General features: G+C 45.6%; 1 protein-coding gene and 1 pseudogene across 2 annotated transcripts; one reads left to right on the top strand and one right to left on the bottom strand.

Moving 5' to 3' along the window:
* Positions 1 to 778: 778 nt before the first annotated feature.
* LOC139273984 (histone H2A type 1-C-like) lies at positions 779 to 1,164 on the bottom strand (annotated as a pseudogene).
* A 13,196-nt stretch (positions 1,165 to 14,360) lies between these two features.
* On the top strand, positions 14,361 to 24,413 carry LOC139272772 (zinc finger protein 239-like). Of its 2 annotated transcripts, none has more exons than XR_011594958.1 (3): positions 14,361 to 14,581; positions 17,582 to 17,673; positions 19,986 to 24,413. XR_011594958.1 is itself a non-coding variant. In XM_070888885.1 (3 exons), exon 3 carries the CDS (start codon positions 20,352 to 20,354, stop codon positions 20,688 to 20,690), a length of 339 nt encoding a protein of 112 aa, XP_070744986.1. In that variant the 5' UTR covers positions 14,361 to 14,661; positions 17,582 to 17,673; positions 19,986 to 20,351; the 3' UTR covers positions 20,691 to 24,413. The 2 variants fall into 2 exon arrangements, 1 of the variants encoding a protein (XP_070744986.1); XM_070888885.1 differs by having other exon boundaries at positions 14,361 to 14,661.
* The last annotated feature ends 353 nt before the right edge of the window (positions 24,414 to 24,766 follow it).

Here is a 24,766-nt window from a genome sequence, read left to right as displayed (position 1 = left end):
GCTTCTCTATGTACAGAGCACTGGTCATGGGTCATTGGAGCATAACTGGACCTTTACTCCTGCTCCTATTTCTCATGTTCTTTTGTAAATGTGGATTTTATTTTGTACCTGTCATTTCTCTGTTGTGTGCATATCATTTTTCCAATATGTGAATGTGGATTTAATCTATATTTCAGCTTCTGATATGTGATTGTGGGTTTTACTCTTACCCTGTCAGCCCCGGGTCGGTAAGTGTGGATTTTACTCAGTGCCTGTCAGTTTCTGGTATGTGAGTATGTGATTGATTCTGTACCTGTTGGCTTCCGTTGTGTGAGTTCAGATTTTATTCTGCACATGTCAGTGTCGGATATGACAGTGTGGGTTTTATTCTGCAACTGTCAGTTTCTGGAATGTGAGATTGGGATTCCTGTCACTTTCTAAAATGTGAAGATATGTGAGCGATGGTGTATAGTGAGTGGTGAGCTGTCTTCCAAGCAGTTGACCCGGCTTCAATACTTCGCCATCGCAATCGAGCTAAGTTTACCTCGCCTCGCGGGCCAGAAATGATTTATGGTACCTTGCTGCAGGATCTTATAACAGCAAACCTGTTGCATTGTCTGTCGACAGTGACCAGTTTATAACCGAGAATGTGAGGGTCATTTCTGATCAGGAAACTAACAGCTTAATTGCAGAGATTCAATGTTAATTGTGATCCATAGAACAGTAACCAGCCCTTTCACAGAAACTGTGGGTGGCTCTGAAAAGTGCCTTTGTGTTATTAGATTAAATCCTGTCCGCTTTACTTGCTCTTGGACGCACTGGTGGTTTTCTTGGGCAGCAGCACAGCCTGGATATTAGGCAGCGCCCCGCCCTGAGCGATGGTCACCCTTCCCAGCAGCTTGTTGAGCTTCTGGTCGTTGCGGTTGCCAGCTGCAGGTGTCTGGGGATGATGCGGGTCTTCTTGTCGCGGGACGCGTTGCCGGCCAGCTCCAGGATTTCAGCGGTCAGATACTCGAGCACAGCAGCCATGTAGACCGGGGCTCCGGCACCCACACGTAACTCAGCGTAGTTCCCCTTCCGCAGGAGCCTGTGAACACGGCCCACAGGGACCTGCAGGCCGGCCCGGGAGGAGTGAGACTTGGCCTTGGCCCGAGCTTTACCGCCGCTTTTTCCTCTTCCAGACATTTTCACAATCGACAGGTTCAGAGAAAGAATGAGAGACTCCTCCCACATCTGCCTTTGTGTGTGTGTGTGTCTGGAGAATGCAGGGAGGGAACTGGTGATTGGTTGCTCTCGGGTGAATTTCATTGGTCTTTTCCGATAACCAATCACAGTCAGTTTAGCCCACCAATGAAAGTAAGGCCGAAATTACTGTCTCCAACAGTCAGAATAATTATTTTTTAAATTCAAAAACCCACGCCAATAATTTTAAATCTAGCGGATTATGTTAATAAATTCACCATTAGTCAAAGATTTGCCAACACGTTTTAATTTATTTTGTCTTATTCCACATATCCCTTGCAAGTTCCAGGCTGTTACAGTCAAGATTAAATACTAGTACTGTTTCAAACTGTCTGTAATGGGCGGGAATCAATCGCCACTGATTCTGTAACGGGACACATTCCAACTCAATCTTTGTAAAAGTTGGGTTCCATAGATTATCGATCGATCCCCCGCAAAGGCGGCAGTGAGACCAGAACTGGGAGTCCTTCTGTGAAAAAAGAGGGACAGAGTGTTCAAATTGTCCCCGGTTCTGGTCTCTGTAAGAACTTCCATTCTGGGTTGTGACACTACGGGGAGTGTCGGGTTAATAAACGGACTGACTTGCAACAGGAATTGAAAAATAAACTTGAAAAGTGCTTGCGAGAGAGAATGTGTGATTGAAACCTGAGTCTCAGCCCCTAAACAAGCTCTTAATTCGGCAGGCGGTGCAAGTGAACGGGTCTGAGAGCAAAGGGAAACAGCGAGCAGGGACCGTGTTTGTAATTTGTGGGCGGGAAATTCCAGCGACACTGAGGTTGAACCGGACAGTGAAGCTGCTTATCGGAGAATTCCAAACTAAATCTGCAGCTGGAAGTGCAAAGGTTCGCACACACTTGTTCAGGAAATAATTAGTGATTTGAGTCTAAAGGGTGATGCGTTTGTGCAGCTCTTTCAGAGAGGTTGTGGGTGGCTCTTAAAAGAGCCGTTGTGTTTGGGTTTGATCTCTCAGGACAGCGTGCAGTTTCATTTGTAGCTGGTGTACTTGGTCACCGCCTTTGTCCCTTCCGACACGGCGTGCTTGGCCAGCTCCCCGGGCAGCAGCAGGCGCACGGCGGTCTGGATCTCCCGGGAGCTGATGGTGCGGCGCTTGTTGTAATGGGCCAGGCGGGAAGCCTCACCCGCGATGCGCTCCAAAATATCGTTCACAACCGAGTTCATGATGCCCATGGCCTTGGCGGAGATGCCGGTGTCGGGGTGAACCTGCTTCATCACTTTGTAGATGTAGATGGAGTAACTCTCCTTCCTCGACCTTCTACGCTTCTTGCCGCTCTTCGGTGGGGTTTTCATGATTACTTTCTATGCGCCTTTCGTGGTGGAAACTGTTTTGGGGAGAGAGAGCTCACCGGTCGCCATCTTGGTCAAGGTGGGTCTTGCAGCGCATGCGCAGTCCTTTGGACAGGGGCTTTAGAGTCTCTCTGTTTGATTGGACAGATGTTTATGCCCAGCTCAGTGGCCCCTGCAACAAAGAAACATATAAAATAGGTGCAGGAGTCGGCCATTCGGCCCTTCTAGCCTGCACCGCCATTCAATGAGTTCATGGCTGAACATGAAACTTCAGTACCCCCTTCCTGCTTTCTCGCCATACCCCTTGATCCCCCTAGTAGTAAGGACTACATCTAACTCCTTTTTGAATATATTTCGTGAATTAGCCTCAACAACTTTCTGTGGTAGAGAATTCCACAGGGTCACCACTCTCTGGGTGAAGAAGTTTCTCCTCATCTCGGTCCTAAATGGCTTACCCCTTATCCTTAGACTGTGACCCCTGGTTCTGGACTTCCCCAGCATTGGGAACATTCTTCCTGCATCTAACCTGTCTAAACCCGTCAGAATTTTAAACGTTTCTATGAGATCCCCTCTCATTCTTCTGAACTCGTGAATACAAGCCCAGTTGATCCAGTCTTTCTTGATAGGTCAGTCCCACCATCCCGGGAATCAGTCTGGTGAACCTTCGCTGCACTCCCTCAACAAGAATGTCCTTCCTCAAGTTAGGAGACCAAAACTGTACACAATACTCCAGGTGTGGCCTCACCAAGGCTCTGTACAACTGTAGTAACACCTCCCTACCCCTGTACTCAAATCCCCTCGCTATGAAGGCCAACATGCCATTTGCTTTCTTAACCACATGCTGTACCTGCATGCCAACCTTCAATGACTGATGTACCATGACACCCAGGTCTCATTGCACCTCCCCTTTTCCTAATCTGTCACCATTCAGATAATAGTCTGTCTCTCTGTTTTTACAACCAAAGTGGATAGCCTCACATTCGTCCACATTATATTTCATCTGCTATGCATTTGCCCACTCACCTAACCTATCCAAGTCAATCTGCAGTCTCATAGCATCCTCCTCGCAGTTCACACTGCCACCCAACTTCGTGTCATCCGCAAATTTGGAGTTACTACATTTAATCCCCTCGTCTAAATCATTAATGTACAATGTAAACAGCTGGGGCCCCAGCACAGAACCTTGCAGTACCCCACTAGTCACTGCCTGCCATTCTGAAAAGTACCCATTTACTCCTACTCTTTGCTTCCTGTCTGCCAACCAGTTCTCAATCCACGTCAGCACACTATCCCCAATCCCATGTGCTTTAACTTTGCACATTAATCTCTTGTGTGGGACCTTGTCGAAAGCCTTCTGAAAGTCCAAATACACCACATCAACTGGTTCTCCCTTATCCACTCTACTGGAAACATCCTCAAAAAATTCCAGAAGATTTGTCAAGCATGATTTCCCTTTCACAAATCCATGTTGACTTGGACCTATCATGTCACATCTTTCCAAATGCGCTGCTATGACATCCTTAATAATTGATTCCATCATTTTACCCTGGTCAGGCTGACCGGTCTATAACTCTGTTTTCTCTCTCCCTCCTTTTTTAAAAAGCGGGGTTACATTGGCTACCCTCCACTCCATAGGAACTGATCCAGAGTCTATGGAATGTTGGAAAATGACTCTCAATGCATCAGCTATTTCCAAGACCACCTCCTTAAGTACTCTGGGATGCAGACCATAAGACCCTGGGGATTTATCGGCCTTCAATCCCATCAATTTCCTGACTAATAAGGATTTCCCTCAGTTCCTCCTTCCAACTAGACCCTCTGACCCCTTTTATATCCGGAAGATTGTTTGTGTTCTCCTTAATGAATACCAAACCAATGTACTTGTTCAATTGGTCTGCCATTTCTTTGTTCCCCGTTATGACTTCCCCTGATTCTGACTGCAGGGGACCTACGTTTGTCTTTACTAACCTTTTTCTCTTTACATATCTATCAAAACTTTTGCAGTCCGTCTTAATGTTCCCTGCAAGCTTCTTCTCGTACTCCATTTTCCCTGCCCTAATCAAACCCTTTGTCCTCCTCTGCTGAGTTCTAAATTTCTCCCAGTCCCCTATTTCTGGCCAATTTGTCTGCCACTTCCTTGGCTTCAATACTATCCCTGATTTCCCTTGATAGCATTGTTGTGCTGATTGTTTTCTGGTGACCCTGGGCAGCACAGGCTCACCCTATTGGGCCAGCCCGGGCTCAGCCTATTGAGCCAGCCCGGGCTCACCCTATCGGGCCCGCCCAGGCTCACCCAATCGGGCCAGCACGGGCTCACCCTATTGGGCCATTCCAGGCTCACCCTATTGGGCCAGCAGATACTCATCATATTGGGCCAGCCCGGGCTCACCCTATTGGGCCAGCCCAGGCTCACCCTATTGGGCCAACCGAGGCTCACCCTATTGGGCCAGCACAGACTCACCCTATTGGGCCAACCCGGGATCACCCTATTGGGCCAGCACGGGCTCACCCTATTGGGCCGCACAAAAGGCCCAGTGACCAGCAGAGACAATCAGCACCTCATTGATTTTATTCTCACTTTGCCCACAGAGGATGCAGAATTGAACCCAGCCATGTAAGCTGGAAGTGATGAAAATCATCGGCCTTTGAATGTGGTAGGATATGTTTGTTCTGTGTGTGGGAAAGTATTTCGAACATTAGTGTGACTGGAAAAATACCGAGACACACACACTCATCTGAGTGAGAGTGTTCCAGTGCACTGACTGTGGAAAGAGCTGCAACCAGTTACACAGCCTGAAAAAACATTGCACCATTCACAGCGGGGAGAAACTACACGTGTTGTGTGTGTGGACAAAACTTCAATTGATCGTCCAACCTGGAGAGATACACGGACACCTGCACCATGGAGAAACTGTGGGAATAAGGAGACTGTGGGAAGGGATTCAGTGCCCCGTCTGATCTAGAAAATCATTGTCGCAGTCACACCAGGGAGAGGCCATTCACGTGCTCGGTGTATGGGCATGGTTTCACTCAGTCATCCGATCTGTTGAATCTCTAGCGAGTTCATACTGGGGAACTATGGGAAGGGGTTCACTCAGTCATCTGAATTGTGAGTACACAAGTGACTGCAGGGGTTGGGTTCAACTGTTATTCCTGCTGTTAATCGTATCCTGACTGAATCGTGTTCGTTCTGTCAGTTGGGATTTGTTTCTGTTGATGTTAATAACCCCGAAAACTGGGCTGGAGTTTAATATTTTGATATTTCAAATAACACTCTGTTGATATTTGATGTTTCCATGATAAGAGGAGACAAATTGATATCCTGTCACTGACTGCTCCATGTTATGTCTTTCCTCCTTTCTAACTCTAGACTATTTTAGTTCTCATGCCTTTGGTTACTCTCAGGGACAAGTTCCCCATACCTTCCCGAGTGTCTCTCTTTGCCTTGGTGTCCAGGGTAGGGATAGCTAACATGCTCGGGATCACTAAACACAAAACCCAGTCTGTTAATCACTTTCAGTTACAGGACTTAGCATGTGTCCCACAGCATCTCTCTCTCACATTCGATGTGTGAAGAGAGTATCACGCCTGCAAAGCTGCTTTCAATTTAAATTTGAATCCACTCAGTAAATGTATTGTTTTAAGATATGTACAAGTAAACCGATCGCACCAAACAATTGGCAACAAGATGAACAAGGAAAAACATCACGGCCCAATAACCCAGCTCTATATTCACAGGAGAAAGTCGGTTATCTAAGTCCTCGAATGTCAGTTGGGGAGATGAGAGACTGAATCTCTTTCCACACTCAGCTGGTAAAAGGTCTCTCTCTGATGTGTTTCCACCCGAATGGCATCTGCATCCATTCCCACTGTCCCCACATTTACAGTGTTGAGTCAGCTGTGCACACGAGTCTCACAGGCTAGATGATTGGTTGAAGGTGCATCCATACACAGAACATGTGTCCTATTTCTCCTCGCTGTGATTGGTGTTTTTCCAAAAGTTGATAAGGTGATCCTGATCAATCTGGGGAATCTCTCAAATCTTGACGTAATGTTTGGTTTGAGTTTCACAGCTGCAGATCCTCCCCTTCTAATACCCTGCAAATGGAGGTTATAAAAGTTGTTACTTTAAGTATAGGACATAAATTTCCACTGTGGTAAGCATCAGAGCCGAATCCAATCCTGCCCTCAAATAACATCCACACATTTCCCAGTTGATGTCGTTGGATTGGTATCAAGAACAGGGACACTGGCTAATTTTTACTCATATTTAGCCCAGTGGTACTGAGGACAATTATAACCCTGAACTGTTGCCTTGGCTGAGATCAACTAACAGCCCAGATCAAGGACCGAACTTGGGACCTTCCCAGTCAGTATTACAGAGTGTTCTAAAATATTGGGGGTTGGGGGAGGGTTAGAAAGAATATTTTGAAACACATTTTACTCGACCTTTAAATAAAACCTTCGGCACACTGCACAATTCTGAAGTCTTTCCAAATTAGACAGGCAAGCAAGGATCATCAAAAACAGTGAGACATTTTAGAAAGGCTCAAATCACTGAAATCCACAGCCAGCTAGGGAATGCAGGAAGAGCAGTGCAAGGAGTGCAGGGATCCCCTACGGTCATCCCCCTGCAAAACAGATACACCGTTTTGAGTACTGTTGAGGGGGATGACTCATCAGGGGAGGGTAGCAGCAGCCAAGTTCATGGCAGCATGGCTGGCTCTGCTGCACAGGAGGGCAGGAAAAAGAGTGGGAGAGCGATAGTGATAGGGGATTCGATTGTAAGGGGAATAGATAGGCATTTCTGTGGCCGCAACCGAGACTCCAGGATGGTATGTTGTCTCCCTGGTGCAAGGGTCAAGGATGTCTTGGAGCGGGTGCAGGACATTCTGAAAAGGGAGAGTGAACAGCCAGTTGTCGTGGTGCACATTGGTACCAATGACAAAGGTAAAAAAAGGGATGAGGTCCTACAAGACGAATTTAAGGAGCTTGGAGCTAAATTAAAACGGAGGACCTCAAAAGTAGTAATCTCAGGATTGCTACTAGTGCCACGTGCTAGTCAGAGTAGGAATCGTAGGATAGCTCAGATGAATTCGTGGCTTGAGCAGCGGTGCAGCAGGGAGGGATTCAAATTCCTGGGGCATTGGAACCGGTTCTGGGGGAGGTGGGACCAGTACAAACCGGACGGTCTGCACCTAGGAAGGACCGGAACCAATGTCCTAGGGGGAGTGTTTGCTAGTGCTGTTGGGGAGGCGTTAAACTAATGTGGCAGGGGGATGGGAACCAATGCAGGGAGGCAGAGGGAAACAAAAAGGAGACAAAAGCAAAAGACAGAAAGGAGATGAGTAAAAATGGAGTAGCAGAGAAACCCAAGGCAAAAAACAAAAAGGGCCACTGTACAGCAAAATTCTAAAAGGACAAAGGGTGTTAAAAAAAACAAGCCTGAAGGCTTTGTGTCTTAATGCAAGGAGTATCCGTAATAAGGTGGATGAATTAACTGTGCAAATAGATGTTAACAGATATGATGTGATTGGGATTACAGAGACGTGGCTCCAGGGTGACCAAGGCTGGGAACTCAATATCCATGGGTATTCAACATTCAGGAAGGATAGAATAAAAGTAAAAGGAGGTGGGGTAGCATTGCTGTTTAAAGAGGAGATTAATGCAATAGTTAGGAAGGACATTAGCTTGGATGATGTGGAATCTATATGGGTAGAGCTGCAGAACACCAAAGGGCAAAAAACGTTAGTGGGAGTTGTGTACAGACCTCCAAACAGTAGTAGTGATGTTAAGGAGGGCATCAAATAGGAAATTAGGGGTGCATGCAATAAAGGTGCAGCAGTTATCATGGGTGACTTTAATATGCATATAGATTGGGCTAACCAAACTGGAAGCAATACGGTGGAGGAGGATTTCCTGGAGTGCATAAGGGATGGTTTTCTAGACCAATATGTCGAGGAACCAACTAGGGGGGAGGCCATCTTAGACTGGGTGTTGTGTAATGAGAGAGGATGAATTAGCAATCTCGTTGTGCGAGACCCCTTGGGGAAGAGTGACCATAATATGGTGGAATTCTACATTAGGATGGAGAATGAAACAGTTAATTCAGAGACCATGGTCCAGAACTTAAAGAAGGGTAACTTTGAAGGTATGAGGCGTGAATTCGCTAGGATAGACTGGCGAATGATACTTAAGGGGTTGACTGTGGATGGGCAATGGCAGACATTTAGAGACCGCATGGATGAACTACAACAATTGTACATTCCTGTCTGGCGTAAAAATAAAAAAGGGAAGGTGGCTCAACCGTGGCTATCAAGGGAAATCAGGCACAGTATTAAAGCCAAGGAAGTGGCAAACAAATTGGCCAGAAATAGCAGTGAACCTGGGGACTGGGAGAAATTTAGAACTCAGCAGAGGAGGACAAAGGGTTTGATTAGGCCAGGGAAAATGGAGTACGAGAGGAAGCTTGCAGGGAACATTAAGACGGACTGCAAAAGTTTCTATAGGTATGTAAAGATAAAAAGGTTAGTAAAGACAAATCTAGGTCCCTTGCAGTCAGAATCAGGGGAAATCATAACTGGGAACAAGGAAATAGCAGACCAATTGAACGGTACTTTGGTTCGGTATTCACTAAGGAGGACACAATCAACCTTCCGGATATAAAAGGGGTCAGAGGGTCTAGTAAGAAGGAGGAACTGAGGGAAATCCTTATTAGTCGGGAAATTGATGGGATTGAAGGCCGATAAATCCCCAGGGCCTGATGGACTGCATCCCAGAGTACTTAAGGAGGTGGCCTTGGAAACAGCGGATGCATTGACAGTCATTTTCCAACATTCCATAGACTCTGGATCAGTTCCTATGGAGTGGAGGGTAGCCAATGTAACCCCACTTTTTAAAAAAGGAGGGAGAGAAAAAACAGGGAATTATCGACCGGTCAGCCTGACCTCAGTAGTGGGTAAAATGATGGAATCAATTATTAAGGATGTCATAGCAGCGCATTTGGAAGGAGGTGACATGATGGGTCCAAGTCAGCATGGATTTGTGAAAGGGAAATCCTGCTTGACAAATCTTCTGGAATTTTTGAGGGTGTTTCCAGTAGAGTGGACAAGGGAGAACCAGTTGATGTGGTATATTTGGACTTTCAGAAGGCTTTCGACAAGGTCCCACACAAGAGATTAATGTGCAAAGTTAAAGCACATGGGATTGGGGGTAGTGTGCTGACATGGATTGAGAACTGGTTGTCAGACAGGAAGCTAAGAGTAGGAGTAAATGGGTACTTTTCAGAATGGCAGGCAGTTATTTGTGGGGTACCGCAAGGTTCTGTGCTGGGGCCCCAGCTGTTTACATTGTACATTAATGATTTAGACGAGGGGATTAAATGTAGTATCTCCAAATTTGCGGATGACACGAAGTTGGGTGGCAGTGTGAGCTGCGAGGAGGATGTTATGAGGCTGCAGAGTGACTTGGATAGGTTAGGTGAGTGGGCAAATGCATGGCAGATGAAGTATAATGTGGATAAATGTGAGGTTATCCACTTTGGTGGTAAAAACAGAGAGACAGACTATTATCTGAATGGTGACAGATTAGGAAAAGGGGAGGTGCAACGAGACCTGGGTGTCATGGTACATCAGTCATTGAAGGTTGGCATGCAGGTACAGCAGGCGGTTAAGAAAGCAAATGGCATGTTGGCCTTCATAGCGAGGGGATTTGAGTACTGGGGCAGGGAGGTTTTGCTACAGTTGTACAGGACGTTGGTGAGGCCACACCTGGAGTATTGTGTACAGTTTTGGTTTCCTAACTTGAGGAAGAACATTCTTGCTATTGAGGGAGTGCAGCGAAGGTTCACCAGAATGATTCCTAGGATGGCGGGACTGACCTATCAAGAAAGACTGGATCAACTGGGCTTGTATTCACTGGAGTTCAGAAGAATGAGAGGGGATCTCATAGAAATGTTTAAAATCCTGATGGGTTTCGACAGGTTAGATGCAGGAAGAATGTTCCTAATGTTGGGGAAGTCCAGAACCAGGGGTCACAGTCTAAGGATAAGGGATAAGCCATTTAGGACCGAGATGAGGAGAAACTTCTTCACCCAGAGAGTGGTGAACCTGTGGAATTCTCTGCTGCAGAGGGTTGTTGAGGCCAATTCACTAAATATATTCAAAAAGGAGTTAGATGAAGTCCTTACTACTAGGGGGATCAAGGGGTATGGCGAGAAAGCAGGAATGGGGTACTGAAGTTGCATGTTCAGCCATGAACTCATTGAATGGCGGTGCAGGCTCGAAGGGCCGAATGGCCTATTCCTGCACCTATTTTCTATGTTTCTATGTTTACAATCATTGCACAGTACAGAAGGGAGCGACTGTTAATGGGAGCTCGTTTCGTGAAGTCCTCCAACACTCCGAGATAAACTGGACTGTTCATTTAAGTATAAATAGGCAGAGAAAAGTTAGTCCCTGTCCCTTTAAATATCTGTCCCATGCCGCTATCAAGCACCGCCGGATAGGCTCCCAACGGGTCTTAAAGACCTAAGAATATATAATGCATCATGTAAAGCAGAACATGTATGTATGTATGTATCATTGTCTTGTGTGCTTTTGTTTAGAAAGTGATGTCACACCGACCATTCCGTTACCAAGATGACCATGTCTGTCAGCAGTATTCAGTGGGAAAGGGGATTAAATCTCACCGAGGATAGTGAGCAGCCATCCAGCAGTCTCTGCATTTTATTGCCCTGTGATCACCTCATCGTCACACAGAAGCTCCCGATATTTACCTCCAATGTGGATAACTTGTGTAAGTGATATTACAAATAAAATTGTCGGGCTGAAAGAGGAGTTGGGTGAGGGGGTTTGGAGAGGAGGGTGAAAGAGGAGTTAGGGTGATGAGTTGGAGAGTAGGGGTGAAGAAAGTGTTGGGTTGAGGAGTTTGGAGAGTATGGGTGAAAGAGAAGTTGGGGTGAGGGTGTGAGAGGAAGGGGGTGATAGAAGAGTTGGTGAGAGAGGGGTTGGAGATTAGGGGTTTGGAGATGTTGGGGTGAGGGATTTGGAGAGTAGGGCTGAAGGAGGAGTTGAAGTGAGGGTTTGAGAGAAATCGGATGATAGAGGAGTTGGGTGAGGGGTTCGAGAGTAGGGGTCAAAGATTAATTGGGGAGGGGGTGTTGGAGAACAGGGGTGAAGGAGGTGTATGAGTGAGGGGGATTTACTGCCCATTAATCGCCTCTGTTGAACTATGATGGGGTTTATTTTTCCTTTAAAATGTTTTGTATCGTGTGTTTCACTGATGTTAGAAGTGGGACTGCAGTTCCTTCCAGGCACTGACTGTTTGTGGTGAATTAATGTGGGTAGTGTCAATTGGGAATAGATTTGTGTGGGATCATTCTATGCTGAATGCGTTGCTGGACTGCGGGTTTCCCCTCAGTATGAGGTACTGTTGACACCAAATCCAGGATCCACTTGCATTGTGACATCAAATCCAGGGACCCCTTAGACTGAGGTATCAAATCCAGGATTAATTACACCCTCACACCAATTGAGGGATTACTAATACCGTGACAACAAATCCAGCGAGCAGTAACACCGAGGCATCAAATCTCGGGACCACTTACACTGAGACTACAAAATTACATAGCATATAAGGCACAGAAATGGAGCATTCGTATGAACCAGTCCATGCAAGTGTTTATGCTGTGCTCGGGAATTAGAGAGCCTCAGTATGAGGAATGGTCATGCTGGTGAAAGCAGCTCTCGTTCGGGCGAAGGGTGGGTAATGAATGAAGATCAGATGGTGACTGGTGAGGCATGGTGACAGATTATTGTCAGAAGCTCTTTTCAGGTAGGCTGATGATTAGAGATAATCATTGCAACAATTGTATCCATCTGTTCTTGTCCCAAAATCGCCAAATCTAATGTCACTCATTTATTTCTCTAAGAAATATAGAGATGTGGAAGAAGAGAGGAAATTAGGTTTGCGCAGTAAAGAAGGTTCCTTGAATGAACACTTTGTGAGCTGTTTTGTGACTCGTCTTTGAGGTTAAAAATATGAAATGGACAAGGACACGTCCAGTGACACTTATATTGCCAATAGTGCTTTCTAAGTTAATCACTATATCCTAACCCAAATATCCTATTGTTACCCAACCACTAATCCCAATCCTAAAAAATAACCACAAACCACAACCACTAAACCCTAAACCTACATCTAAACCCAGCCCTTACCAAGGCTAAGAACATCAGAAGTAGGCCATCTGGCCCCTTGAGCCTGCTCCGCCATTCAATATCATGGATGACCTGATCTTGGCCTGATATGATCTTGGCCTCAATTCCATTTCCCTACTCTCCCCATTACCCTTGACTCCCTTATCTTTCAAAAATCAGTCTATCTCCAACTTAAATATATTCAATGATCCAGCCTCCACTGCTCTCTGGGGTAGAGAATTTCAAAAAATCACGACCCTCAGAGGAAATTCATCATCATTTCCATTTTAAATGGGCGAACCCTTATTCTCAGACTATGCCACCTAATTCTAGATTCCCCCACAAGAGGAAACAGAGATGACTGGAGGAGCTAAAGACCTGATAAAGGAAATATTTGAACAATTATTTTGATGCAAGAAATACTGCAAGGCATGTTAGTAATAAGTAATTATAATCAGCTAACCCATCAAAATTAGAAAAGACAATTACAAAGATCAGAACAGTGCGGAGTTCTACTAACTACATTCAAAAATCTTCAAACAATACTGAAAATTAACAGATTTCCAGTCTTAAGCAAGGTAGTTCTTTCAAGTGTTGGTTAAAAGGTACGTCAAATTACTGTAAAGTGAGACACTCCGGTTCAGTCGATGACACCCACAAGCCGTATACTGAAACGAAAAAAGCTTTGGATTTGATGAGGGAAAAGATGAACTGCGTGAGAAGTGAAATAGACTAAGAAAAGGTCTAAAATGGAAGGGGAGGTAACATTAATTAGTCTCCTTTTATTATGGAGAAATCAAATATTCGACACAGGGTGCTTGAAACAAGCTGATTTATTCAATATTTATAGAGAACATTAATCTCCAGCTGAGGTATCGGAGTTATGAAGAGCAGCAGAAACAAAGTCTAACTACCAGAATGAACATGGTTCAGTGCCCAATGCAATCAGTCATCATCATAGGCAGTCCCTCAAAGCGAGGATGACTTGCTTCCACGCCAACAAGTTCACAGGTGTTTCAATGAAGGACCTAATATTCCAGATCCCGAACTACATCTTGGAGGGTGGAAGATGCCTGTGCTTGGATTTTTGTAACGTGTGGTGGCCGTTGCACACCAGCCACCACACCGGCTTGACAGAGCTAGGTCTTAGTCCAGTGGCAAGAGTTAACCAAGACGATTGGAGACCAGCTCTGCTGCATGGACCGATCGCGCACACATATAGCAAGGTGGGCTGACTCGTGCTGTCCCTGGGCCTTCGCCTCTCCTGGGCCCCGGTCACTTCCTTCTACAAACTCTTGCTCCTTCGCCCCTCCTGCTGTGCCTGCCCGCACTGCAATCAGCGACCTGACTTCGCAACCGTCGCCCTCCTGCAGTGGTATGCCGCCGCGCGCTGCTCCCTCTGATGGCCCCGGCCTGCTGATGGTCTTGGAGGCCGCGACCGTGCGGATTTCCTGGCCGGGCCGCCGCACTCTGCTCCCTCTAATGCAGCCTTTCAATCACAATAAATCCTCCTCAATTCACGAATGTGGCCTTTCAATGGAGGTGTATTTACCCAGCATTCGCCGCGACGGAGAATGTGCCGAACCCAGATTACAGGGGCCCAGTGCGCAGGCGCGGGACCTGGTTGTGTTTGGGTCATGTGATGCCGGATGGTACACGGTGAACATCTGCTGCGCAAAAGAGGCCGTTTTCAGCGGGGCGGAGGGGAGTAACGGACTAGCGGGGAGCCGGGCAGGCTTCATAAACAACTGGTGTCCGCCGGAAGCCCGGAATAATAACCGGAATATCGGCGACTGCAGTTTCCGGGCTTTCTCTAGGTCACAGGCCCAGGGTAATGGCGGCCATCTTTGTACAGGAAGGCAAGTTCAGTGTTCCGCCATCTTGATTCAGTGAGCAGCAAAACGCATGCGCGGCCATCTTGGTGGAGGAGCAACGTGAGGTGCGGTCAGTGTTTGTTTCCAACCGGTCCTCCTGGGCAAAGTAACAACTTGTTTATTATATTCTTACTCAACACCTCGGATTTCTCACTATCTCTCCTAAAGACGCTGCTCAGTGCTAAGCTTACGGTTTACCTCCCAGACAATTGTAACAGGAAAGCCCCAGAGCTGTTCACTCCCTGGGTTAGAAACCCTGTGAACAGTCCCAGGGTTATTATCTCATAACAACATCAGAAATATGAGCAGGAGGAGGACATTTGGCTCCTGGAGCCTGCTCCGACATTCAATAAGATCATGGCTGATCTGACCATGGACTCAGCTCCACGTCCCTGCACACTCCTCTCTTCCCCTATCGCTCAAATATCTCTCTACCTCTGCCTTAAATATATTCAATGCCCCAGCCTCCACAACTCTCTGGGGCAGAGAATTCCACAGATTCAAAACCCTCTGAGTGAAGAAATTTCTCTTCATCTCAGTTTTAAATGGGTGGCCCCTTATTAGGGTAAACTAAAACTAGAGGGTACAGTCTATGAGTGGAAATATCCTCTCTGCATCCACCTTGTCGATTCCTCTCGTTATTTTATATGTTTTGATAAGATCACCTCTCATTCTTCTGAACTCTAATGTGTATAGGCCCAACCTATTCAACCGATTCTCATAAGACAAACCCTCATATCTGGAATCAACCTCTGAACAGCCCCAATGCAAGTATATCCTTCCTTAAATACGGAGACCAAAACTGCAAGCAATACTCCAGGTGTGGCCTCACCAATACCCTGTACAGTTGAAGCATCATTTCTCTGCTTTTATACTCTATTCCCCCCCTTGCAATAAAGGCCAACATTCCATTTGCCTTCCTGATTCCTTGCTGTACCTGCATACTAACTCTTTGTGTTTTATGCACAAGGACCCCCAGGTGTCTCTGTACTGTGGCACTTTGCAATTTTTCTCCATTTATATTATAATTTGCTTTTCTATTATTTCTGCCAAAGTGGATAACCTCACATTTTTCCACATTATACTACATCTGCCAAATTTTTGCCCACTCAATTAACCTGTCTATATCCCTTTGCAGATTTTTTGCGTTCTCACAATTTTCTTTCCCACCCATCGTATCATCAGCAAACTTGGCTACATTAAACTCGGTCCTTTCATTCAAGTCATTAATAATAGATTGTAAATAGTTGAGGACCCAGCACCGATCCCTGTGGCACCAATCGGAAAGTGACACATTTATCCTGACTCTCTGTTTTCTGTTAGTTAACCAATCCTCTATCCATGCTAATATATTACCCCCAACCTCGTGAAATTTTATCTTGTGCAGTAACTTCTTATATGGCACCTTATCGAATGCCTTCTGGAAATCCAAATATACCACATCCACTGGTTCTCCCTTATCCACCCTGCTCGTTACATCCTCAAAGAACTCCAGCAAATTTGTCAAACAGGATTTCCTTTTCATAAAACCATGCTGAATCTGCTTGATTGAATCATGCTTTTCCAAATGTTGCGCTACTGTTTCCTTAATAATGGACTCCAGCATTTTCCCAACGACAGATGTTAGGCTAACTGATCTATAGTTTCCAGCTTTTTGTCTGCCTCCTTTTTTAAATAAATAGAGCTTTTACATTTGTGGTTTTCCAATCTGCTAGGACCACCTCAGAAGCCAGGGAATTTTGTTAGATTACAACCAAGACATCCACTATCTCTGCAGTCACTTCTCTTAAGAATCGAGGATATAAGCCATCAGGTCCAGGTGACTTGTCACCTTTAGTCCCATTATTTTACCGAGTACTGCTTCATTATTGATAGTGAATGCATCACGTTCCTCTCTCCCGATAGCCCCTTGATTATCCACTTCGGTATTACTCTCAGTGACCGAGTGTTTTACTCTAATTAAACTGATCTCGGACTATTTCTGTCAGATATTAACTCTTGCACGGTCCCAGCAAACACTCCCATTCCCTCGACCCTCCGATGTTACTGCAGGATTGCTCTGTGAAGACGGGCTCATGGAGAGAAACACCCTGCACAGAATGATCACAAATTCAGCATCTCCAAGGGACAGGATTCCCAGCTTTAATCATTCTCTGTCCTTTCCGCCCAGGCCCAGTTCCTTTGCTCAGATTCTGATAAAAGTAAATTGGGAAAAGAGCACTTTGATTTTTACAGGCTGTATTAGTGCAGAGAGCTGCACATGCGCGGTTCAGCCCCGCCCCCCGTGTCGATTTGCAGTGAGAAGAAGAGCACATGAGCCCTCCCCTCCCCCAGCCCTGTCTGTGATCGCCATTCATTCAGTAAGTGGAAGAAGATGGTTTAAAACAGCCGGGAATGGAGACCCCGTGACCCCGGGGTAAGGCAGTGAGCAGCAGTTTCCTTACAGCAGTGCAGCGCTTTGGGAGCGTGTCTGCAGATGGGCTCAGAGATCGGCATGGAGTCCAGGAGGGAGATCAGGGTGAGTCGGGGCTGTGTGTAAGAGGCAGAGTGGAGCAAGAACCAGTTTCAGTGAGTGGGGAAGGGAGAGGCCATTCTCGGGCTGTGTTTCGACAGTGTAAGGTAACAGAGAAAGTAAATCATCTCGCTCTTTCAAATCATTGCTGCTTTCTTTCCCCAAATCAGCAGTAAATGTTTCTGATTCAGTCCCAATCTCACCGTGTCTGTTGTTCTTAGACAGTGAACAGTGGAAACACAGCCTGACAGTGAGGATGTGGGGAGTTTCACAATGTGCATCTATTGCAGACATCAGGAGAGGAGTGTGGGAGAAGATATTTTAAAGTCGGGTTATATTGTTTCGGTGTGTTGAGTTCTCCAGAACAATGTTGCTGGTGATCGAGAGATATATTGTCGCTCCCTCAGATACATCATATTCTCCCCCGCATCCATATCTTAGAACTAATAATGTTCTCGTATTATTATTCTCAGAGCAAAATTCTTCAACCAGCCAGAACAAATGTGAGCTTTCCTCCTCCACCCGGAACACAAGGAACAGAGCAAGCAGCTCTTTCTCACACATAGTAAGTACATTATCACTCACAGAGCACAGAGACACAGAACTGAGCTCAATCCTATTGTCACAGGCAGCAGAAGCTGTCAGTCCCACAGTGATCTGAAGTGGCAGAGTTACATTGTGAATCTTACAGCCACATGGAGCAGTAGAATCAGATGCTGTTAAACCATTGAAACAGATCACACTGACAGGTACATTAAACACCCAAGCTCACTTGCCAGAAACTGGCAGGTACAGATTATAACCCACACTCACATACCAGAAACTGACAGGTACAGATTATACACAAGACTTACTTGCCAGAAACTGACAGTTACAGTGTAAAACATAAAACCACGTAGACAAATAGATACAAATTAAAGGCAGACTAACATACCAGAAACCTAGACACACAGTTTAAACCCCCACACACACACCAAAACCTGTCCGGTACAGAATAATACATACAGTCGCATATCAGAGACTGAGAGATACAGTATAAAACCCACACTCACACATCAGAGGCTGACATATTACAATCCATATTCCCATAACATAAATTGACATACAATGAAGTGCCAATACTCACTTACCAGTTATTGACAGGTACAGGGTAAAGACCTCTCTTCTATACCAGAAACTGACAGATATAGAGTAAGGCCCACAATCACATACCAGAACTTGACAGGTACAGAATAAAACACAGGTTCCCATAACAGAAATGGAGAGACAGAGAAAGGCCCACACTCACATACCAGAGGCAGATAGATACAGAGTGAAACTCAGACTCATTTACCAGAGACCGACAGATACAGGGTAAACACTCACCTCCATAACAAAAATTGACAGTTAGAAAGGAAAACGAATACTCTATCAGGAATTGATGGTACACAGTAAAACAATACTAACATACTGGAGAATGACAGGTATGGAGTAGAGCTCACATTCACATAACAGAGATGGACAGATACAGCACAAAACACACACTCACACACCAGGAATGGAAAGATACAGAATGAAACCCACAGGCAATTACCAGAAAGTGACAGGTACAGGATAAAACCCACACTCTCCTATCAGAAACTGACATACAGAGTAAAACCCTCATTCACATACCAGAGATGGACAGATGCAGAGTCAAAACCACACTCCCATACCAGACACCCACAATATTCATTCTATATTTACCTGTCAATGGTTCAGAGAGTGACAGTGTCAGTATCTATCCTATAATCACCGGTCAGTCCCACACTGACACTGCACCGGAGATTGAAAGTGGCAGTGTCTATCCTGTACTCACCTGTCAATCAGAATCTGTCACATCGTGTCAGAGAATGAGAGAGGCAGTATCTATCCAATACTCACCGGTCACATAGTGTCAGAGAATGAGAGAGGCAGCATCTATCCAACATTCATCTGGCAATCCAACTCTGCCTCACTGTACCAGCGATTGAGAGATGCAATATCTATCCTATGTTAACAAATATATCCCATACTGATAGCAATATCAGAGAATGAAAGGTACAGTGTCTGTCCTATACACACCTGTCAATCACACACTGACACACACTACCAGAAATCAAGCAATTTAAAACTGTCCCATTGTACCAATGAGTGACAGAAACAATATATATCCCTTTTCATCAGACTAGTGAGTGTAGAACTGATACCAGCCAGACTCAGCACCTTCAGGGGAGGGAGAGGGAGGGGGAGGGGGAGGGGCACCAGTGAGTGTAGAACTGACCGCAGCCAGAGTCAGCACCTTCAAGGGAGGAGAGGGAGGGGAATCAGTGAGTGTAGAACTGAACCCAGCCAGAGTTAGCACCTTCAGGGGAGGGGAACCAGTGAGTGTAGAACTGAACCCAGCCAGAGTCAGCACCTTTAGGGGAGGGGAACCAATGAGCGTAGAACTGAACCCAGCCAGAGTCCGCACCTTCAGGGGAGGGGAACCAGTGAGTGTAGAACTGAACCCAGCCAGAGTCAGCACCTTCAGGGGAGGGGAACCAGTGAGTGTAGAACTGAACCCAGCCAGAGTCAGCACCTTCAGGGGAGGGGAACCAGTGAGTGTAGAACTGAACCCAGCCAGAGTCAGCACCCTCAGGGGAGGGGAACCAGTGAGTGTAGAACTGAACCCAGCCAGAGTTGGTGATGATAATTGGGAGCGGAGGTCAAGCTACCTTCAGACGTGCGATGTGTTTGAATTTCAGGACAGTGTATGGGGCAGAGATTTACTGCTTTGGAGGAACAAGAGAGGAAAGAATGTTCCATACAATCTACAATTGTCTGTTCTGAATTTCTGTCCTGTACTTGCAGTAATGATTTTGTAAACTCCTTTTCCAGGGTATCAAGAGGGGAGGATTTGCAGACAGGGAACTCAACCCAAACATCACATCAAGATCTGTCAGAATCACTCGATTCCTCAGGACCTGAATATCATCGGCCTTTGAATGTGGAAGGAGAAATGTTTGTCTGTTCTGTCTGTGGGAACAAATTTCAAACATCAGTGTGACTGGAAAAGCACCGAGACATACACACACCCGACTGAGAGTGTTCCAATTTACTGTCTGTGGAAAGAGCTTTAACCAGTTACACAGCCTGAAAAAACATCACAACATTGACAGCGGGGAGAAACCGTACACGTGTTGTATGTGTGGACCAAGCTTCAACTGATCATCCAACCTGGAGAGAAAAAAGGACACCCACACCATGGAGAAACCGTGGGAATGTGGGGACTGTGGGAGGGGATTCAATTACCCGTTTGAGCTGGAAGTTTATCGACACAGTCATACTGGGGAGAGACCGTTCACCTGCTCTGAGTGTGGAAAGGGATTCACTCAGTCATTCCACCTTCAGGAACATCAGCAAGTGCACACTGGGGAGAGGCCGTTCACCTGCTCTGACTGTGGAAAGGGATTCATTCGGTCATCCAACCTGCTGACACACCAGCGAGTTCACACTGGGGAGAGGCCATTCACCTGCTCTGACTGTGGGAAGGGATTCACTGAGTTATCCAACCTGCTGAGACACCAACGAGTTCACAAGTGACTGCAGGGTTTGGATTCTGCTGTTGTCCCAGACTGAATCATGTCCATTCTGACAGTTGGGCTTTCTTTCTGTTGATATTGACTACCCCTATAACTGGGCTGAAGTTTAATATTCGGGATATTTCACCAATTAATTAACGGGAAGAGGGTCAGATTAAAAAAAAATGCTGATTGTGTTTGTATCCATACTTCACCCTTTAAAAAACATAAGAAATAGGAGCAGGAGTAGGCCATTGGCCACTCGGGACTGCTCTGCCATTTAATATGATCATGGCTGATCTGATCTTGGGCACAGCTCCACTTCCCGGCCCACTCCCCATAAACCTTCACTTCATTATCACTCAAAAATCTGGATATCTGGGGTTGAGAATTTCAAAAATTTATGACCCTCTGAGAAAAGAAATTTCTCCTCATCTCTGTTCTAAATCGGTGACCCCTTATTCTTAAACTATGCCCCCTAGTTCTAGATTTTCCCATGAAAGGAAACATCCTCTCTGCATCTACCTTGTTGAACCCCCTCAGTATCTTATATGTTTCGATACGATCACCTCTGATTCTTCTAAACTCCAATGAGTATAGAAACATAGAAAATAGGTGCAGGAGTAGGCCATTCGGCCCTTCGAGCCTGCACCACCATTCAATAAGATCATGGCTGATCATTCCCTCAGTACCCCTTTCCTACTTTCTCTCCATACCCCTTGATCCCCTTAACCGTAAGGGCCATATCTAACTCCCTCTTGAATATATCCAATGAACTGATATCAACAACTCTGCGGCAGGGAATTCCACAGGTCAACAACTCTCTGAGTGAAGAAGTTTCTCCTCATCTCAGTCCTAAATGGCCTACCCCTTATCCTAAGACTATGTTTCCTGGTTCTGGACTTCCCCAACATCGAGAACATTCTTCCCGCATCTAACCTGTCCAGTCCCATCAGGATCTTATATGTTTCTATGAGATCCCTTCTCATCCTTCTAAATGCCAGTGAATAAAGGCCTAGTTGATCCAGTCTCTCCTCATATGACAGTCCAGCCATCCCTGGAATCAGTCTGGTGAACCTTCGTTGCACTCCCTCAATAGCAAGAACATCTTTCCTCAGACTAGGAGACCAAAACTGAACACAATATTCTCGGTGAGGCCTCACCAAGGCCCTGTACAACTGAAGTAAGACCACCCTGCTCTTATTCTTAATTTCCCTTGTTAGCCATGGTTGAGCCACCTTCCCAGTTTTATTTTTACTCCAGACAGGGATGTACAATTGCTGAAGTTCATCCATGTGATCTTTAAATGTTTGCCATTGCTTATCCACCGTCAACCCTTTAAGTATCCTCTGCCAGTCCATTCTAGCCAATTCACATCTCATACCGTCGAAGCTACCCCTCCTTAAGTTCACGACCCTAGTTTCCGAATTAACTTTGTCACTCTCCATCTTAATAAGGAATTCCACCATATTATGGTCACTCTTCCCCAAAGGGCCTCGCACAATAAGATTGCTAATTAGTCCCTTCTCATTACACATCACCCAGTCTCGGATGGCCAGCTCCCTGATTGGTTCCTCGACATATTGGTCCAGAAAACCATCCCTAATACACTCCAGGAAATCCTCCTCCACCGCAGTGCTACCAGTTAGATTAGTCCAATCTCTATGTAGGTTAACGTCACCCATGATTACTGCTGTACCTTTTTTGCACACATCCCTTATTTCTTGTTTGATGCTGTCCCCAACCTCACTACTACTATTTGGTGGTCTATACACAACTCCCACTAGCGTTTTCTGCCCTTTGGAATTCCACAGCTCCACCCATACCGATTCCACATCATCCAGGCTAATGTCCTTCCTTACAATTGCATTGATTTCCTCTTTAACCAGCAATGCCACCCCGCCTCCTTTTCCTTTCTGTCTATCCTTCCTAAATGCTGAATACCCTTGGATGTTGAGTTCCCAGCCTTGGTCACCCTGGAGCCATGTCTCCGTGATACCAATCACGTCGTATCCGTTAACTGCTATCTGTGCAGTTAATTCATCCACCTTATTCCGAATACTCCTCGCATTGAGGCACAGAGCCTTCATGCTTGTCTTTTTAACACACTTTGCCCTTTTTGAATCTTGCTGTAATGTGGCCCTTTTTGCTTTTTGCCTTGGGTTTTTCTGCCTTCCACTTTTACTATTCTCCTTTCTATCTTTTGCTTCTGCCCCCCCTTCTATTTCCCTTTGTCTCCCTGCATAGGTTCCCATCCCCCTGCCATATTAGTTTAACTCCTCCCCAAAAGCACTAGCAAACACTCTCCCTAGGACATTGGTTCCGATCCTGCCCAGGTGCAGACCGTCCGGTTTGTACTGGTCCCACCTCCCCCAGAACCAGTTCCAATGTCCCAGGAATTTGAATCCCTCACTTCTGCACCATTTCTGCACTATAGGCCCAAGCTGTTCAACCTTTCTTCAAAAGTCAATCCCTTCACCTCAGGAATAAAACCAGTGAAGCTTCTCTGAACTGTCTCCAATGCAAGTATATCCCTCCTTAAATAAGGAGATCAAACTGTACGCAGTATGCCAGGTATGGTCTCACCAATACACTGTACAGTTGTAGCAGGACTTCTCTAATTTGATACTCCATCCCCCTTGCAATAAAAGCCATCATTCCATTTGCCTTCCTGATTACTTGCTGCACCTGCATATTAACTTTTTGTGTTTTACAGTCTTTACAGTAGAGGACATTAACAATATTGCAACAGTAGATAGTTAAGGGGCTTTATGGCGGGGAGGAACTTAACACAATCACAATCACTAAGAAGGTGGTACTCAGTAAGATACTGGGACTAAAGGCAGATAAATCCCCTGGACCTGATGGCACCCTAGGGTCTTAAGAGAAGTAGCGGCAGGGATAGTGGATGCATTGGTTGTAATTTACCAAAATTCCTTGGATTCTGGGGAGGTCCCAGCAGATTGGAAAACAACAAATGTAACACTTCTATTTAAAAAAGAAAGGAGACAGAAAGTAGACTAGTTAGCCTAACTTCTGTCATTGGGGAAAAAAGCTGGAGTCCATTATTAAAGAAGCAATAGACATTTGGAAAAGTAGAATTCGGTCAGGCAGAGTCAGCATGGATTTATGAAGGGGAAGTCATGTTTGACAAATTTGCTGGAATTCTTTGAGGATGTAATAAACAGGGTGGATAAAGGGGAACTAGTGGATGTGATGTATTTGGACTTCCAGAAGGCATTTGACAAGGTGTCACATAAAAGGTTACTGCGCAAGATAAAAGTTCACGGGGTTGGGGGTAATATATTAGCATAGACAATTGGCTAACCAACGGAAAACAGAATCGGGATAAATGGTTCATTGTCTGGTTGGCAACCAGTAACTAGTGGGGTGCAGCAGGGCTCACTGCTGGCACCCCAACTATTTACAATCTATATTAGAGGAAGGGACCGAGTGTAACGTAGCCAAGTTTGCTGATGATACAAAGATGCGAGGAAAAGCAATGTGTGAGGAGGACGCAAAACTTGCAAAATGACAGAGACAGGCTAAGTAAGTGGGCAAAAATTTGGCAGATGGAGTATAATGTTGGAAAGTGTGAGGTCATGCACTTTGGCAGAAAAAAATCAAAGAGCAAGTTATTTAAATGGAGAAAGATTGCAAAGTGCTGCAGTACAGCGGGACCTGGGGGTACTTGTGCATGAAACACAAAAAGTTAGTATGCAGGTACAGCAAGTGATCAGGAAGGCCAATGGAATCTTGGTCTTTATTGCAAAGAGGATGAAGTATAAAAGCAGGGAAGTCTTGCTACAGTTATGCAGGGTATTGATGAGGCCACACCTGGAATACTGCGTGCAGTTTTGGTTTCAATATTTACGAAAGGATATCCTTGCTTTGGAGGCAGCTCAGAGAAGGTTCACTCGGTTGATTCCAGAGATGAGGGGTTTGACTTATGAGGAAAGGTTGATGAGGTTGGGCCTATACACATTGGAATTCAGAAGAGAGGTGATCTTATTGAAACGTATAAGATTATGAGGGGGCTTGACAAGGTGGATGCAGAGGATGTTTCCACTGATAGGGGAGACTGGAAATAGGGGGCAT

Source organism: Pristiophorus japonicus, chromosome 9, assembly GCF_044704955.1.
Source record: "Pristiophorus japonicus isolate sPriJap1 chromosome 9, sPriJap1.hap1, whole genome shotgun sequence".
NCBI lineage: Eukaryota > Metazoa > Chordata > Chondrichthyes > Pristiophoridae > Pristiophorus > Pristiophorus japonicus.
Note: the sequence above shows the minus strand (reverse complement) of the source record. Positions and strands in the feature narration are given on the sequence as shown.

What these genes read in the sequence shown, in the direction of transcription:
- LOC139272772 (XM_070888885.1), top strand. Translation starts at nt 20,352, where the DNA reads ATGGAGAAACCGTGGGAATGTGGGGACTGTGGGAGGGGATTCAATTAC.